Source organism: Mastigoproctus giganteus, chromosome 8, assembly GCF_048544385.1.
Source record: "Mastigoproctus giganteus isolate SK-2022 chromosome 8, ASM4854438v1, whole genome shotgun sequence".
NCBI classification, from domain to species: Eukaryota; Metazoa; Arthropoda; class Arachnida; order Uropygi; family Thelyphonidae; genus Mastigoproctus; species Mastigoproctus giganteus.
The window spans coordinates 73,544,783-73,564,855 of NC_143582.1; the positions used below are offsets into that span (position 1 = coordinate 73,544,783).

Genomic DNA, 20,073 nt, shown 5'->3' on the forward strand with positions numbered 1-20,073 from the left:
CTGTCTGCACTGCTCAGAGAACTTCATATCTGACTGCACAATTATACCAAGTACTTTTCATTCTCCATTAGCCTGAGTGTGGTATCATGTACTTGGTACATAAATCTGAGATTACTGCTACTCATATAAAGTACCTTTTATTCATCAATGTTAAACTTAAATTGCCACTTCCCAGCCCATCTGCCTAATACAGTAAACCTTCAATTTAATGGACTAATAGGGGAGAAGGGGTGTCCATTAATGCAGACAGTCCATTAAATCAAATGTAACCTGGGGAAGGGGCATTTTTTATTGTTCTTAATGTAAAAAAGAGCTATCAACACTGTATTTTAAAGAAAAATGTTGCAATTTGGCCTTTGATTTACAGATATCAGAAACAGTTTGTTTTGTTATGCCGTAAATTTCACAAACACATGCTACTGAGATGCCTTGTTCTAATTTCTCAATTAGCTCTAATTTCTGTGCCACATTTAAGTTCACACACTTTCTTTTAACTCCTCTATCACTTGATGCCATTTTAAACTGTAAGGATTGCAAAATTATTTAAAAAATAAAGTCACAATTCAGAAATCACAGAAACACTATATACAACCTGACCGCACAATAGCGTGAGGCATACTGAGACCGAAACAAAGTGAGTCGGTAGACCTGCAGTTTAGTGTTCCGAGTCATGTTCAGCTCGCAAGTCACCGCCTGCTCCTATCTGTTATCAGGGAAAACAGCTATTTGAACAAGTTTTCAGAAAGAATAAAAAAACGATTTCCTGAATTTGATTACGAAAATATAAGTAGATAATTATCAAAACAATAATGAAAATAGGTAATTATTATTAATTTTTAATTAATAATAACACTGAAGTTTTGTATAACCTAAAAAAAATAATATGGTTGAGATTAATATGTACATTACTGTATTATTATTTGTCCAGTCTGTTAAATCCGAAATATCGGAGTCGTTAAATCGAGGGTTTACTGTATTTCCAGATCTCATGGCAGCATATCCTGATTACTGTTATTAACCATCCTACCAACCTTCATATCACTTGCAAACTTAGATTATTAAGCCTGATATTATAGAGTACTTCTGGAACTGTAACATCCAACAGTAATTGGCCATTATACTGATATTCCTTCTTCTGAGATCTCCTCTTCATCTCTTTGAACCTAGTCCCTTTCTTCTGCTCCAAGATTTTCAGAGGAATAGCCCAATTGCAAGTAAAAGGAATGAAGTTTCAATATCACATTACAACCCAACTATGAATTTACTGGGCATATTGGCAAAACGTTGTGGATCTTTGTTATTTCCTAAGAATCTGGTAAAAGCATCTTGAAGGTCATTAAAGTCTTCACTATTCATTCAAACTTTTCATCAAAAGCCAGTTTCTGAGAACATATAAAAATCCTTTCAACTACTTCCCACCTTGCTACCACTAATAAATTATTTCTGAGGATTTTAAGGTGGTGCTGGTGAATATATTACCAAGAAAGGCAACTGTTGAGATATACTGTATTCTGAGCTACACTTTAAAATTGCATGCTTCATTTTGTACATGCTTGTTTAATTCTGCATATGTATCTCAGAATTATTTAACATATTGGTCTCCATTTCACTTTCAGGCCAATGCTATTGGATAAACATTATGGAAGGTATCAAGAGGCCTCTTTCTAAAATTTAATTGAAGCAATTTTTTTTGTCCTATAAAGTTTCCTTTTATCCATTATGACACAGAGAATAGATCCATTTAACTACTTGTTCGAATTTACTAATTTCTATAATTTAATGGCTAAGGTGAAGAAATCTAATTTGCATGTAATTTTATTCACATTCTGGCTTTGCTTAGTTTAATCAAGGATGTTTTTGGATTTATCTGAAAGGTAGGCATCTATGATTTTTAACTTGTAAAAATATTAATTTTCAACTAATTATTAGAATAGCTATTCTTCAAGACAACAATTATATCAGAGGTTCTTTTTTGAAATGGTATTTATTTATTTATTTTTTTTTTTTTTCAGTCACTGAAAATTTTCTGCCAATGCCAATATAATTTCTATTGAGTTCTTTCTAATTATTGTTCTAATATAGAACAGGTTACTGAATCTGCTAATAATAATTTCTTTCCTTCAAGAGAACAAACTGATTCCTTTATATTAGTCATTTTTATATTTCTTTACACACACACACACACACACACGTGTTTCAATTAAGACACCTGCACTTATTTTTAGATTTAGGCTCTTTGTCATCTGAATTTTTTTGTCATACTAGTGTCAGTATTGGACCAAGTATTACTGTTCAGATTTTATGATTTATAAATTCAAATTTTGACTAATTAAGACTTTTTGTCGATAGGTAAGTTATTTCTCATTTTCAGCTTAGTCTAAAAATGTCAATAGTGTACTTTTGAAACAAATGTAATTTATTTATTTATTTTTTTTTTTTTTTTATGTGAACCCCAAACACGAGAGGTATTAGAACCTATAGTACTTAGTACTGTGCTTGGGTTGGAGGTTGAGAAGACGAAAGAAGATATTTGTTGACATTGGACTTGAACTTCTGTAAATTGTAATTTTCAGGAAATACGTATGAAGGAAAGTTGTTCCAGAAAATGGCAGTTGAATGAATAAATGAGGAAGATGAAAAGTTGGTTCTGTGGGTTTGAAGTTGGACAGTAAATGGATGTTGGCTGGTGGTGGCATGTGTTCGGACCGTTTTGAAAGAGAGAGCGGGAATTATAGAAGCCAATTCAGAAGAACAGTGCCCATGGAAGTATCTGTAGAAGAGGCATGCAGCAGAAACTATGAGAAAGTGAGTGGAGAGACTCTGTTAGAGATGAATCATTAATTAACCTAACTGCCCTCTTATGAATGGAATCAAGAAGCCTGAGAGAGGTTTTGGGGGCACCAACCCAGATGTAGGAACAATATTCTATGGCAGGGCGGATTTGCGATTTTTACAGAGTGAGCAGCTGTTTGGAAGAAAAGTAACGCCGAAAGCAAAAGAGAAAACCAAGTTTTTTAGATGCAGAGGAAGCAATATTTGTAATGTGCTTGTGCCAAGAGAGATTAGAAGTCAGGGTAATCCCCAAAAGAGATATATCATTTTGCCTAGAAATCGGAGTGTCACTAAAGATAAGCATAGGAGCAGAAGAATCCTTTTTGCGAGATATAAGACAAGACTGAGTTTTAGAAGGGTTGAAATCAACTAAGCTGTCTTTGCCCCACTGGAGAATTACCTGAAGATCGGCATTTAAGGAATTGGTAGCAGATTTTTTAGAAGTTGAAGCTGATTGAGCAGGACAAGGTTTCTCAAAATGGAAAGTGGAATGCAATGTGCTATCATCAGCAAAACTATGGATAGGATTTGCAGTCAATGGAAGAAGGTCATTAATATACAAGAGGAAAAGAGTGGGGGAAAGAACTGAACCTTGGGGGAAACCGGCATTAGTGGAGAAGTTAGAGGACAGAGCCCTCTATCATCACCCTCAGTGATGATAGATGGCTCAGAGCGATCAGAGAGAAAACTGGATAACCAATTACTAAAAACAGTTGGCAAACCATAAGATGGAAGCTTGTTTAGAAGACCTTTATGCCAAACACAATCAAAAGCCTTTGAGATGTCAAGAGCAACTACTTGTGTTTCACCGAACCTTTCCATTGAATTAGTCCATAAATGGGTAACATAAGCCAGAATATCACCAGTGGATCGACACTGACGGAATCCATACTGGTGATCGTTGATCAGACGGAAGGTTTCTAGGTAGTTTAAGAGTTGATTTAATTTAAAGATAAAATAATAACACAACTGCTGTAGTGTAAAAAGACAACACAAGCTATCCTCACTCTACAAAACTAAATGACAACCACTGTGTTTGTTTTGTTTTTTCTTCAAATAAAATCAGTTTACATTCATTCAGAAGTATATTGATGATGTTTTTAGGTTATACAGAAGTCAGAGAACAATTTATATAAACAGAAATATGCTCATACTGTAAACTCAATAACTCAAAGGGAAACAAAAAACAGTGTTATAAAAAATTCTACTTATTCAGTTTTACTGCTTTATATTTAAAATAAGTTGCTGGATAAACAAAATTGCAAAAGTATGGTAGAATATTCTGCTTTACCACTCAAATTTTAAGTAAAATTAAACAAATACATATATAGTTTTATATCCAGTTCCCAATAAACATTTAATGAAATCACTAAATGAAACTTTTTCATTTCTGTCTAAAGTAAAAATGACAACACACCAACTATCATCTAGAACAAATAAATTCTCCTCACCATATGTATTAAAAATGTAAACATATATGCTCACTTCATTAAGTATAGTATTCAGAGAAGGGATCTAATAAATTTTATTCATTGATTCTCAATCCACAGTATCCTCAATACAGTTTATTGTAGAGAAATTCTGTTGTATCTGGAAGATATTCAGCTCAACTACTGACTCCCAAGGTTCTCAAAAGGTGAGCATATTAATTCCTACTTCTACATCGTCATCAATTTCACCCTCTGTCCGGCTTGGCAACTAGTATTTTACAGGTGTCTAGTGGCTGAAGTGTTAGTTCTTTGTTTCATGATTGCAGTAGTCTGTATCTTGCTAGGACTAGTATTATTTTCTCAAATACAATCTGTGCATCAATTAAACACACCCCACCAATTTCAATATCACAATCAACATTTATGAAATCACTAAATGAAATTTCTTCCCTTCTCTCCAAATTAACAGTAACAACATATCAGCTATCACTGGTATTTGGAACATTTAAATTCTCCTTATCTTCTTCAACAGAACGTGTTAATGGAAATTCAAATAACCTGAAACAATTTGCAATAGAATTTTCAGTAAAAGCATGCCATGCTTTAATCTGCAATCTTAAAACCTGCGGTAAATTGATTCGAAAAGCATTCCTACCCTCCATGTCCTGAATACACTTCTGTATGACTTGCTTATAATTTTTTCTTAAATTCTGAATAATTCTTTTATCCAAGGGCAGAAGCTTGGATATTATGTAACTGAAAATGTAATATTAGGAGCTCTATAATTATCAATGAACTAAATTTTCTTTTTTTCTTTTTTTTTTATCCATGATCTAGCAACAACAGCCATTTATAAAAAAAAAAGTACGGATGTCTTTACCAGTTCCTTGCATAGGGACTTTCACAATTAACACCAAAAAACCTTGCATCTTCAAAGATTTTCCAATCACCAGAGAGGGTAGTTTCTCTGTTCTATTCACGTTACTGCCCAAAAGAAGAATTAAACATTTATTATTACATTTACTGCCATTATAAGAATCACTACCTTTCAAATCCATTATTTCATCAGGCAAACAGTTGTAAAACAGCTGCAATATTTTTGAATTTCATATAAATTTTTTTTTTTTGCAGCATTCTTCACATACCTTATCACCAACATTTGAGCTTATTGCAAAAACATTCCAAAAACTGATAACATCTTTATTTTTTGGGAATATACTAGCCATCCAATACTTATCTTAAATCCTTCATGATTAAGATCTTTAGCAAATTGTGGAGCCCTTTTTACAAATAACTTTAGATGTCTATAGAATGTTCTTTTCTAGGCACTGAGAAAAACAATTTAATATCAATGAGGTCACCACAAAATAGGAAAAGTGGAGTGGAGGTTCAAAATGGCCCAGATGCAACCACCAATGGACAATGCACACATAACCACCTTGCAATTTTGCACTGCAGATACTGAAGGATTGAATCGCAGCAGTGTGCAACTTGTAAAATGAAACAAACATCATAAAATGTGAGAACTTGTATACTGATTGGACTACTGATGAATCACAAGATGAAGATGTATTGATTCAGTATATTCAGAACACGTACTGAATGTAAAAAAAAACTCGATTTTTGGAATGATTTGCATATTATCTTTCAATTAAATGTTATGGTTATCATGCTACAAGTTTTTTGTTTGTTTTTTATTTTTTTTTTTATGTTATCATGGCATTGTGAAAAACCCTAGGTAATCGCTAAAGTAATGAAAATTAATCTGAATTTGTTTCCAAAATGTTTTTTTCATATTCAAGTGCTTGGGAAGTATTTCAATTTTCTTTGTTAAACTGCTATTGGCAGAGATTCAGAAACGGGTACCCCTTTCAAAATGGCGGCGAGACGGCCGTGATTGATGCGTGTTGACTCCGCCCATTGTCACATGATCTCCTTAACACACGGAAACAGCCGGTATGGGTGGCACGCATTGCGTGCCAGCCGTGTCATCCCAGTGCCACGTACCTAACGGCACTGGAAATACGAGGCACGCTAAGGTAAACCCAATAAATTTAAAAGTTCAAGTTACAAAAATGTCACGTGACATTTGAATAAGTCGGATATAGCTGAAAAGGGGAGAAGGTAATTTAAAAGGAAATTTCGCGAAAGAAAAGGAACGGCAAATCAACAAAATTTAAAAATAAAACATTATTTCGCGAGCATTAACAACGAACTGAGACGAAGAAAAACCACTCACCTCATCGGTCGGGTGAAATTTCAACGACTTTGAACGGTCCGATGCTTGACAATTTAATTTTAAGTTACTTAATTCTTTACTTTCATTTTATTTTGTTTCTTCTTTCGTTTTAATCTTTAAAAACATAGTGGACGTGGAAATGCCGATCATTAACAATTCCACTGCCAACTGAAAGTCACTCCTTCTACTGATGTTCTTTTTTCTTTTTTTTTTTTCTAACCTCCGTTCTTCACTGTTTCCGGGTCCTACCGTAGAACTAGGAGCAGCCTTGGCTCCCCTTTTCTTCTTTCTCACTCTGTACAAGATAGATAACCACTCTCCCATTTTTTTTTTTTTTTTCATTCTCTCTCTGCTGGCACCCGACTTACATCTTCCTCTTCAATGTAGCCAGGGTGGGGCATTAAAATTATTTATTTATTCTTTAATTATTTTTATTTATTATTTATTTTTTTTTTTCGATTTACTTAAGCTTAATATTTTTTTTTTCTCTAACCTGCGTTTTGCACTGTTTCCGGATCCTGCCCTGGAACTAGGAGCAGCCTTGGCTCACCTTTTCTACTTTCTCACTCTGTGCAGGATAGATAACCACTTTCCCATTTTTTTTTTTTTCTTACTCTCTGTCTGCTGGCACCCCGACTTACATCTTCCTCTTCGCTGTGGGATTAAAATTATTTATTTATTCTGTGATTATTACTATTTATTTATTATTTTTTTTTTTTCATTTACTTTGGTCCTTGTGTCCCCCCAAGCTAGAGGTTTTCCGACCCACCTAGCAGTGCATTGATAGCATCAGCTATCAATGCACTGCTAGGTGGAATGCACCTTTTCTATTTAAGTGTGTCCCGTTCCTGTGGGGGCGGTCTCTTCTGTTGACAGGTGTAGACCGGGCTGAAAGGGGCAGAACCCCTTGAGCCTTGCACCATCTTTCTAGGGCTGAGTTGATCGACAGGGCTCTCATCATATAATCCCTCATCATATATACCTAAATGCAATATTAAGCGATTGAGTTTATGTTATACCTTATGCTATACTGCTAAATTTGTAGCATTTTAAATTAGTTATAGCCTTACTAAAAGTAAAATTTCTTAGTTAAAAATAAAAAATATATGCCAACCTATGTGATTAGAACCTTCTAGTTACTTATCTATCAAAATTAAAACCCTATAATCTAACTACCATGCACTACATTAGTTATGTGCTACAATATTCACACCAAATCACCGATAGATTAAGTTGAAAATTTCTAGCTAAATTTGAAAATAAGCTAACACATGTGAGTAAGACTATTAAACTATTTATTGAACAATTTAATATGTTACTTAAGTCCAAAAAAAAAAAAAAAAAAAAATGATAAAATTTTCCAGAAAAACTTATCCATTCCCAGGAGCTTAAAATCCTTACTTTGCACAGTTCCTACCCTCAAACCAATTCCAGTTGTTTATTCTAAGTATTGATTACACTTTAGCTGAATGCAAATTTCAGCATATGTAATCTACAACCATCCTTTTCCAATTTAAATGTTTGTTCCCTTTTGTGTGTCATCTGAGAAAGTGAAAAGATGATGTTAACATTTATTTTAGTTAACTGCTTAGTGTTCAACTAGGTCACCACACAGATGACTAGTTTTCAGACTTCAATTTAAGGAAACCCAGTCTCTCTCGATAGGTGTACCTTTTTTACTTTTCTTTTGTTTCCATGCACAACAAACCTTGTTGTGCTTCTCTGCACCCTTTCTGGATCTACATCCTTCCTAAAATGAGGTTTTCAAACCTGTATGTAGTAACCTTCAATACTGTTTCTTACATTTTTATTTTGAATTTTCTTACCTTCTTACTTTGAAATTATTAGTTATCTAAGGATACTGAAGATGTTTTTACCTCATTTTGCATGTACTTGTTTACCACTTTTTCACAATTTTCTTTATTAATTATAATAATTTTCTTTTCTTTACAAATTGAAGTTGGGCATTTACACTTTTACAGCTTGCCTGAATAATTCATCTTGTTAGTATTTATTTTTATGCAGGAAACTGCATATCTTAATTTTTGTGCTTGAGTATTTCATGGTTATACACAGTATGGCAAAAATAGTAATGATTGAATTCAAATAATGCAAAATTTGAATAAGGAAATATTTTCTTACTCATCTTCCTCCCCAGGGAACTAAATACATTTGTTACAGTGGTTTAAATCATTTGTTAGCATTACTTGCTTGTTCAATGTTACTCAGCAGTCACTTGCTAATAAATTGTACACATTCCACCAATTTGGGACTCTAGGGATTTTTTCTCAGGATAGAGCTTCATCACCATAAGCTGTTTGTAATGTTTCATGTGTTTCAGTGGGACTCTTCTCCAGCTTTACAAAAAACTTGATGTTGATTCTTTGGTTTCTGATGATGTTAGACACAATGCACAGAGGACGTTCATACAAAAAAACAATGTAAGGCTAACTGGTCTGGATTGTGGGATTGACAAGGTCACACTTCTGTGCTTTTCCAGCACCCTCTCTGGAGCAATACGTACTCACATTAGGTATTTTTTTAAAATTCAGCTTCATTACTTTTTTGCTGCTGTCCTTTTTATTCTCCAACTTTATAACATGGCATTATATATACAACCAATGTTTATTATTATTTTTTTATTTCATAACATTGTGACTACTTTCAAAACATTTGAAAATATCTGTTGAACATTAAAATGCTATATTCCAAATGAAAAGCATAACTGCAGTTCCTGCAAAGATTATATATTTTAACTTATTTTGAGACACTGGTATTAATGTTTTTGACCTGCCCAAGTTTGACTCAGATATTTGCTTGCTACAAGATTTTTTCCATCCTTATCTTTACACATTAATACTAGTATAGTGGATCTGTTTCATATTACTTTTTACACTGTATGTTTGTATTGCTTTATGCTGTTTGCTTTTATTAATTTATAATATTTTATTTCAGTTGCACTTGGTAACTGATATGAAGACACATTATACTTTTTTTCACACTATCTTCTTTTCACTAATTTAGTTATTTATATACTATTAACAGCTGCTTTGCACTTGAAGGTCTAGTAATATATCCTTTTACAATTTTCTATCTCATACAGTTAGTGGTTTGTTACAATGATCTGAAAACACTGATTTCAGGCATTTTGATCATATTACACGGTAACCGTCTTTAATGAAAAGGGGCAGTTAGGAGAGTTGGAAAATCTAATTTGGGTACTTTATACCACTAATGCATACATTAGTGGTTTTAAATTCATAATGTACACTGGTAATGCACACACAGTATGCATACACTGTATGCATATTAGTGGTATTAAACACCTTGTAAACTTCCATAATGCAGAATGAGGATTTTCACTTAATCAAGACATATCTTCCTTTAATGAAAAGGGGCAGTTAGGAGAGTTGGAAAATCTAATTTGGGTACTTTATACCACTAATGCATACATTAGTGGTTTTAAATTCATAATGTATACTGGTAATGCACACATATTAGTGGTATTAAACACCTTGTAAACTTCCATAATGCAGAATGAGGATTTTCACTTAATCAAGACATATCTTCCTTGCATAATGTTGTACCAATAGTTCAAAGTAAATGCTTCTGAGTTTATCAAGTCTTCACTTTGGCCCTGTGGAAACATGGATTTGAATACATTACATTATAAACTGTGGGAAGAGTTAGAATACATGTTCTGCTAGCTAACAGAACAGCTGCTACCACTGATGACTAGCCTGCTCATTGGGGTAGGAGGATTATGTAAGCAAAAGAACAAACCCAGAGTCCTGAGCTGGATATCGGCATTCTTCCCTTTCTTGGTGATTCCCTTTTACTTTTCTCCCTCTCTCTCTCTTAGGGTAACTGGGGAATTTTTTTTTTCTTTTGGCTGGTGCAACATAAGCCTCAGGCTTCCTTGCACCATATAGCTAATAATAATAATCTCACTTGAAAATTGCCCCCCCCCCACTGAGAGAAACTAATAATTTCTACTCAATTTACAAAATTGAAACTCTCAATATACATAAACAGAAGTATATTATTTAATTTCCTACTTTTAGCGTTCAGCAAAAACTATTAATTCACTCGAAAACAGCAAAAATGTACGATCATAATATCAATTTAGGAATTATTAGTTCGGCAAAACGGCGCTCGAAGCCATATTAGTAATAGTAATTAGCCAATCACAATGTGATTGGCTGATTACTATTGCGCCATTTTCAGGCTCCGGCGGTCATTTTTAGACAGTATTTCAGTTGTGCGGGTGTCCTGTTAATCTCCTTTTTCACAGGTTTTGTTGCTGTGTAATCTCCTTTTTCACAGGTTTTTTTCTTTGTTTCTCTCCGTTCAACCTCTCATTTTCCTTTCACACCGAAAACATTTGTACTCACATGCAATCAAAATAAATTTGATTGCGTGTGAGTACAAATGTTTTCGGTGTGAAAGGAAAATGAGATTGGTGTTTCTTGATGTAGAGCGCGCGAATTTCTTTTTACAGAGAGCTAATTTTGAACTAATGCCCTAGCGCGTTTCATCTTCAAAGTTTCGAGCGCCGTTTTACCGAAGTAATAATTCCTAAATTGATATTATGATCGTACATTTTTGCTGTTTTCGAGTGAATTAATAGTTTTTTCCGAACGCTAAAAGTAGGAAATGAAATAATATACTTATAGATATATAATATAGATTTTCAGTTTTCAAGTGGTATTTCTTCGTCTCAGTTCGTTGTTAATGCTCGCGAAATAGTCTAGTTATGTATGGGCGAGAAGAATCAAGTGATTGCATTTCGCGTAACTTTTTGTTTTATTTTTAAATTTTGTTGATTTGCCGTTCCTTTTCTTTCGCGAAATTTCCTTTTAAATTTCCTTCTCCCCTTTTCAGCTATATGCGACTTATTTAAATATCACGTGACATTTTATTATCGCGAAAAAACGTGCATTTTGGTAACTTGAACTTTTAAATTTTTTGGATTTATCATTTGTTTTCAGCCGCCATATTTGTTGCTGTGCCAAGTGCCGTCCGCGTGTCAGTTGAAATCCATCGGGCGAGGAGAGGAGGGGGAACGCAGTGAGTGGGCGGAGTCACAATCCGTCAATCACTGCTTTCCCCCCCCCTCTCCTCGCCGCCATTTTGAAAGGGGTACCCGTTTCTGAATCTCTACCCTGCTATTTTTTTCTATTTTCAAATGAATGGATATTTATTCATAATTAATTATGCAAAACAGAATTGCCATTCTTAGAACTTCGGCATTTCTGCATTAGATAAGGTTGACAAATTTCAGATTATGTTGTACATTCTGGAGAGGATGCGCTGAGCTTTGGCTCTCATACAGGTTATAAAAAAGAAAGTATTAAAAAAAAAAAAGTATTAATTCCATAGAAAAGCGTAATCTGGAAAACTGCAGTAAAAAACTCATTAATAATACCTATTAATCATAATAATATAATTATAGAAGCTGCAATAAAAAGTTATCCAACTAAATTAAATATTATTACAGATGAAAGTAATTCCCTGGTTTGTTTACGCACAGTAATGTGACCTCGCCCATTTATGCTGGTCACATCGCCGGTAATATGCTTCGCGCCGACAATTTATGACTCATGCTCCTTTGCTAAGCATAATTCAAAAAAAAAAAAAGTAGGAAAGCGAGAGAGAGAGAGAGAGAGAGATGGCGTAAAAATCTACCAGGCAACCAGAAAACATAATCCTATTAATTTACTTACCCATGACAGATGTGTTATCTTAATCTGCAGTAATACACTTCTGCTGGAATATTCAAAACCCAAATTTTCACTTTAAGTCTAATAATTTGTTTAGGTAAAGATGCAGAAAATAATAAACAGCTCGTCATCATTACTAATTTGTAACAACAAAGTACTAAATAAATTTAAATACTAAAAAAATAATTATAAAATAATAAAGGCCAGTTTCAATAGTTTGTTTACAACCAAAAAACGGTTGTTTGAGAGCAGCCCCACCTCACACCCCGGCAACATCGTGAAACTACAGAGTTTGTCACGAGAGATCTCACTTCTGTCGCGATAACTCGTGATGATTCATCCAAACGAAGCTGAAACGGCTTTGGCTGAAGTGTTATAAATAGGTAAATGAAACTGCTTCACGCCTTGCACATAACCAAGTTACACTATTATTTTCCGTAAATGAAATCTTTAAAATGTTAAGGTCTGTTTTCTCAATTAAAACCAACGAAGGAAAATTATGCACCATATTTTGTTATTCAACATCAAGAAATCTGGAAATAGCTGTGCATAATTTTCTGCAGTTATTCATAATACGTGCGTTCAGTAAATGAAAAAAAAAAAAAAAAAAGCAAACTATTATATTACGCCACCGAATATTTAAATTCATCTGCCGTGCTGTGTATCTTATGTCTGTAAATTGCATGTGTTCTATGGTAGATTTGTCTGTTTCTGGACGAAAAACCCGTTTCTGGGGGGGGGGAACCTTGCTATCTACGCCTGAGACCGACTAACTCAAGACCTCTTATACTAATGGATCCAGGAAATAATTATCAAATAATGATTCTCGATTTAACGCTTAAAAGTTAAGGAACAAACACACAGAAAAGTCAATAGGCAGAGCTGGACCAAGGTATTTCCGCACGCCTGGCAGAAAGGTTTTTCGGCGACCTCATACTAAGGATACTAAATACACTGGGTGATCACTGAATTATGACCACCAACCTGATACACTGGTCAAAACTTAAAGACCAACACTATTTTTAAAGGTTACAACCACAAAATCAAACGAAACAGCATGTGGCGATTTGTATAACTGTGGCCGTTCAGTAGAAAGCTGGTGCACATGCAAAAATTTGAATCGTGATGAGAGGGCTAACATAAACAGATAAAATCAGCAGTTAAGTGCAAATTACCGAATGGTGAGCACGGTTGTTACAGACGTTACAGACGTTTTATGCTGCAGAAAACGAAATGGCCAGTAGACAACATCTGAACTAGCCAGGTGGGTAAAGTGCCTGCCTGGCAACCCAAAGGTCGCGGGTTCGAATCCCCCCTCGGTCTTGGATCAAAGTACTGCAAAAACCTTGGGAGGTGCACTATGGCCACAGAAGCCGATGCGCCAACAACTACCAAAAAAAAAAAAAAAAAAACATCTGAATGATTTTACCCGGGGTCGAATAATTGGGAAGGTCGAAGTGCGAGGAGTGTGGCTGCAGAGTTCGGTGTCGCCCATAGCATCATCTCAAGTGCGTGGTCGGCCTTCAGAACGACAGGTACAGCTGTTCAGTGGTGGTTGTCCACGAAAAACAACACACAATGATGACTGCTATATACTCCTACAGGCCAAGAGGGACCGACACCAGGCAGGGGGATCCATTGCAAACCAGCTCCACAGAACACAGAATATCGCGATTTACTGTGGCCAAACAACTCCACAAAGGTGGACTGTTTGTCCGACGGCCAGTACGCTGTGTCCCTTTAACACCTATCCATTGGAGACATCGTTTACAGTGGTGCATCGAAAACAAGGACTGGGCAGCAGCGTAATGGGGTAAGGTACTCTTTACTGATGAGAGTAGATTCAATCTCAGCGACTCTGGAAGTCACCTAATCTGGCGAGAGGTTGGCAGATGGTATGACCTCACAAACATCACTGAAAGGGATCGATATGGTGGTCGCGGTGTTCTCGTCTGGGGAGGCGTTATCTTGGACGGACATACACAACTACAGACACTGGAAGGTGATACCGTAACCAGTGCATGCTACTGTACTGAGGTAATCCTTCCCCATATGCGTCTGTTCCGAGGTGCCATTTGTCCAGAGTTCGTGTTTATGGATGATAACATCATACCGCATCGCACTGCAGCTGTTGATATGCTTTTGGAAAGTGAGGACATTGTTCGTATTGATTGGCCTGCCCGTCCCACGATTTAAATCCCATCGAACACATGTGGGACGCTCTGGGGCACGGCACATCTACACCAACCAGAAAATGTTCACCAGCTGAAGATGGCGCTGACAGAAGAATGGACGATGTTACCACAAGAATTTATCAATAACATTGTTCTAAGTATGGACAGGCGGCGCAAAGTCTGCAGCGACATTAGAGGTGGCATGTCTCCTACTGAGGACCACCTCTTTTTTGTTCCATCTTGGGCAGTGATGCATCTGTGTCATGGCAACAAGTGCTACGTTGGATTTTTTCAATAAAGTCCCTCTGTACCGTTTTGTTTCCACTGTTGTGTCGGTGTTGTTTCCTTCATCATTTCTGTACCTCACGAGGTTCCTTTGGTATACTTCTCCCATATCCAGGCCACTCCTATGAGAAGCTACAGGTGAAAACCTGACTGGCCCTTAAGTTTTGCACACCAGTGTACTTCGTAGGTCCTCCTTTTGATTTCAATACAGCAGCTATCCGACATGGCATTGATTCAACAAGATGTTGGATACGTTCGGGAGGTGATTGGTTATCCATATGGTTATCCGTATGGAGGTGATTGGTTATCCATACGCCTGATATGCCTTTCCATAGTGTCCAACAAGTGCTCCATGGGATTGATATCGTTGGAGTTTGGAATCCAATGGATATTTTTTTTTTTTTTAGGGTTACCCGTAATTAAATACATTAACCCGTATTTGTGTCTGTAAATTGCGTATGATCTATGGTTGATTTGCCTGTTTTGTTGGACGAAAAAATCCCAGTTACTGGGGAGAAAAACCTTGCTATCTACGCCTGAGACCAACTAACTCAGCCACGGAGTGAAAAAAGCCCATTAAAGTTCCTCGCGTCATCGACGGGATTCGAACCCAGGCCTTTTCCACCCAGTGAGGCGCCTCCGTAGCCAGGTGGGAAGGAGCAGCAGTGCGTAGCACACGCTTCTTGATTAGACCGGGGTTCGAGCCCGTCACCACCAAATACGGAGCATGCGGAAAGGTCAGGGAATGACCACCGCACCGGAGCAATATGGCCTTAGTTGCTAATGCTCCTTAAAAAAAAAAACCAAAAAAAAAAAAAAAAATCTACCCAGTGTGGGGAGGACGGTGACGATACCACTGTGCTACACGCGCAGACAGTCCAATGGATATACTGGAAGTCAGAATTTTGTTCCTCAAACCATTCCTGCACAAGTGCCCGATGGCTCGGTGCATTGTCATCTTGGAAGACACCATCGCCATTAGAGAAAAGGTGTAACATTACAGGGTGTATACAGTCGGCAAGCAGTTGACGATAGCAGAGACCACTGATACGTTGTTCCACATGCACCAGGGGTCCAAGTTCCTGCCAGTGAAACATGCCCCACACCATACAACCGCCTCCACCGGCCTGCACTTTTGATCCATGCATAGATGAAGAGCCTCATGTTGTTGATTCCAAATCCGTACACGGCCATCAACGGTGTGGAGTAAATAACGTGACTCATCCGACCAGCACACCTGCCAGTTTTGTAACGTCCAACTTGCATGCTCTTTGCACCAGGCGAGTTTTTATGCCGATGAACCTTGGTTAGGGGAGGATACCTTAGGGGTCGTCTGCTGGTATAGCCCATATGTGCGAGCTTATGATGCATGGTCATGCCAGATATTGTTCCGGCTTGGTCCATGTTGTATTGGGTAGTCAACTCTTCAACAGTGCTGCGCCTGGACGTTGGACCCGGCGCTCACCTCTAACATCAACTTTTCGCTGATCTTTGCAGTTTTGCCGTCGGATTGTTGTTTGACCATTTTGACGCCAGTCCTGGTACACTTTTACTACGGCGGCTCTCAAACTCCCTATCAGTTCAGCCGTTTGGGAAATCGAGGCATCAGCTCGTTGAGCACCCACAATCTGTCCTTTATCAAAGTATAACCTACAAGATAACAAGAGTCCTAACAAGAACACCTAACAAGCAGATGATAACCAGATACGCTACCACCAGTGCCAACTGGGAACTCTTCAGAAAACTACTGAATGAAGCGGTGGAACACAATCCAGGAAGTTTAGACCCGCAAGCCGACCCGGACGTACTGCAACATAAGACAACTAAAATAATCACAGATACAAGCAACGAAGCTATCAAAAAGAAGAATCCGAAACCTGAAGCCAACCCCTGGTGGACTCCGGAAATCAGTGCCCTCCACAAAGTGGTAACCAAAAGAAGAAAGGAGTTTCAACGAGCGCGCAGGACGTGGCCAGAAGCCGAAGTTGAAGCCCTCAGGCAACATTATAGGGGAGCCAGAAACCGATACACGGACGGCATCCGGAAAAGTACGGAAAGAACTTGGGAATGCTTAGTGACAACAACTGGAAATGATGACTCTTGGGGAACAGTCTACAGGGTTATTACCAACAAACTCCCTAGGAGGGAGGTAGTGACTACCACACGAACCCCACAAGGTCAAATGACAACAACTTGGGAACAATCGGCGGACTACATCTTGAATGCCATATTCAAGGAATCAGCGGTCCCAACTCTACAGGAACAAAATCATCTCTGTCAAGAAAACCGGAACTCAATACACAAATCACGGAGCCCCTCTTCACCATGGAGGAGCTCAGTAGTGCTGCCGCCCGGATAAGAAAGAGAAAATGTCCTGGCCTAGACATGATAGAACCCGAAATACTTAAAAAAGTAATAGAATATACACCACAACTTCTATTGATCCTATTCAACGGATGCATAGAGGTAGGGAAATTCCCAACAAAATGGAAAATGGCCAACATCAAACTTATCATCAAGAGTCCGACTAAGAAGTCAGAGTGCCCGAAATCCTACAGGCCCATCGCACTTCTTTCAGTAGTTAGCAAATTATTTGAAAAGCTACTGCACAAATGAATCCTTCAACACTACGAAGCAGCTGGCCTCCTAGCTGGGAATCAGTTTGGATATAAACCGGGATCCTCCACAACAGAAGCCCGCAGAAACCTAATTAACAAGGTCAAAGAATGTGACAACAAATATTTCCTCGTAATATCGATTGACTTTGCCGGGGCGTTCGACTCACTCTGGTGGCCGAGCGTCTTGGGCAGACTCGGGAAAGCTAAAGTACCCATCAACCTCTATAAAGTCATAGAAACCTATCTCTCACAAAGAAAAATTGAAATAAACACTCCATACAAAAAGATCGCAAAAACAGTACACAGAGGATGCCCACAGGGGTCTGTATTGGGCCCACTCCTCTGGAACTTGGTATGTGATGAGTTCTTGAGAATGAACCTAGGCGCAGTGGGGGTGCAGGCCTTCGCAGATGACCTGATTTTGACAGTGCAAGCAAACTCCAGAGCCCAATTGGAAATCCTAGCTAATCAGGCCCTGCAGATACTGCAGAAATTGTTAAGAATTTCTTAACAATTTCACCGACAAAGACATTGTCGGCGCTTCTCAAAGGAACCCTGCAACTGAGACAACCACCACAGATTAAGATTGATGGGACAACTATTAAGTTTGCTAGTCAACTAAAACACCTGGGTGTCATACTAGACAATAACTTATCCTTCCAACCACATCTCAAATTCCTAAGACAAAAGATCAGAAACTACTCTGCCATGGTAGCTAGGGTCACAAGGCGAGACTGGGGTCTCCAAAACCTTACCCTAGCCTTATACTACAAGACAACCTTCTTCCCAATAATTACATACGCTTCAGCAATCTGGTATGACAAAACTGCCTTGGTCGTAAATAAGAGAACCCTGGATGCAATTCAACGAACCATCCTCCTCACTACCACCCGCGCCTGCAGAATGGTGAGTAACCCAGCGCTTCAGGTGATAGCAGCAGTACTTCCACTTGATCTTGAAATCGCAAGAACAGGACTCCTCTACTACTTATCTAAGGGAATAACCACCACTTTCCTGGAATTTACAATAGACCCAACAAACAACCATACGGCAGAAAAGATCCGGCTTCAGTCTCACCTGCTGCAGGTGTGGCAGGACAGGTGGGAAGAAACAACCAAAGGAGCAATCACCTACAAGTTCTTGCCGCAACTTGAAAAAAATCTATCCAAAATCGCCTACTTGGTTCTTTCCGGGGTTGCAAACAACATACTTGCTAACTGGACATGGCCCCTTTAATGCAAAGTTAATGGACTTCGCCCTAGTAGAGGACCCATGCTGTACATGTGGAGAGATAGAAACCTGGGAACACCTCATGTACGACTGTCCGCAATACGAGGATCTCAGTTGCATTCTAATCACGAGTATAAGATACCTCCCCCAGAGGGCAAGAGTTTCACCTACTGGATTCAGAGGAGGAATACAGAGCCCTAACCAACTTCACTCAAAAACTCTTCTCAAGAAGGAGAACGTTAAATGCAATACACCAGGAATGAAGACGACCAGCCAGATAACAAATCAAAACATCCTTTTAGACACACCCCGGAATGATAATTATGTGGAAGCTACTAGCTGTCTACCAAGAAACCCTGCCTATGTAACAACAAATATGAGACCTAAGTGAAACTGACAAATATACTAACTGAAGATAGAGAACCAAAAAAAAAAAAAAGACATTCAACTTGGACGGGACACTGTCCAACGAGCAACTTTACTACCGGACATGATCTTATGACTACACTACGACTGGTGCAGCCTCACTGCCATGTAGCCAAATGGCGATCTCTACCAGCTCCCTTGCCTGGTACCTTTTTTCCTATCCCTGGCAGGGGGGAGGAGATGGTCTTCCTGTTTCCTCCCTCCCCTACCACCCCATATATTTCGCCTGGTGAGGCATGAGCATGCCTTACTGACCACCTGGGGTTGCCTTCCCTATCGACCCCATACTTCTGTCTTTCCCCCAGTCTCCAGTCTCTTCCCCCTACTCTGACTAATACGCCAGCGTAAACCCCACACAACTAATCAAAATTAACGATTTCTAAACTGAAAACTGAACCATATTAACCTCTCCTGGCTTTTCTAAACTTAAGTGCCCCCGTTTTTTTTTTTTTTTTTTTTTTTTTGCTTTAAGGTCCTAGCCACCGAAATCTCAGGAAATTAGGTGGCAGGACCTGCCAGAGTACATATAAGCTATGGGTTCCTGGTCTGCCTCCACGGGGCGTAAGTGGGGCAATGTTGGGCCCCAGTTGGGGTTTAGCGGCTAAACGACCAGAAGAACAACGGTACACGACATTAAACGATCCAAGACCCACACAGCTTTGGGTCTGGATCTGGCATTTACAGCGTACTGTAACACACCACAATGTAAACTACGCGGAGATGGGGGAAAGCCCTGGTGCCGCTTGACCCTAAACACACCTACACTTACTAGTCCGATAAATCCTTCCTTTTACCTTTACGCTTGGTATTTTACTACCTACTGAACCACTGACACTTTATCTAATAATTTTATTATAATATAAAAGCATTGTCCATAAAACGATACATTGTATATAAAAAGAGATGATATTTCGTTCTGTTAGAAAGATTGATGGAGCCTTCTCAAATTTGATTAAAATCGGACCGATAGATATTATTATTTATTTTATTTTATTATTATTTTTTTTTTTTCATACATGTCACATAGGCTGTTTGTTATTTGGTTTTTAGGAGCATTAGCAAATAAGGCCATATTGCTCCGGGGATATGCGGTGGTCATTCCCTGACCTTTCCGCA

The 20,073-nt window shown here is 38.0% G+C and overlaps 1 protein-coding gene across 1 annotated transcript in view; it reads right to left on the bottom strand.

The window, feature by feature from the left end:
• LOC150081630 (uncharacterized) overlaps nucleotides 1-12,489 on the bottom strand; it is a 158,818-nt gene extending 146,329 nt beyond the window's left edge. The window contains exon 1 of the mRNA XM_090380572.1: nucleotides 12,228-12,489. Coding sequence (XP_090236698.1) covers nucleotides 12,228-12,231 — 4 coding nt within the window. The 5' untranslated portion in view covers nucleotides 12,232-12,489. The remainder of the gene's footprint in view (nucleotides 1-12,227) is intronic.
• Between the last annotated feature and the right edge of the window lie 7,584 nt (nucleotides 12,490-20,073).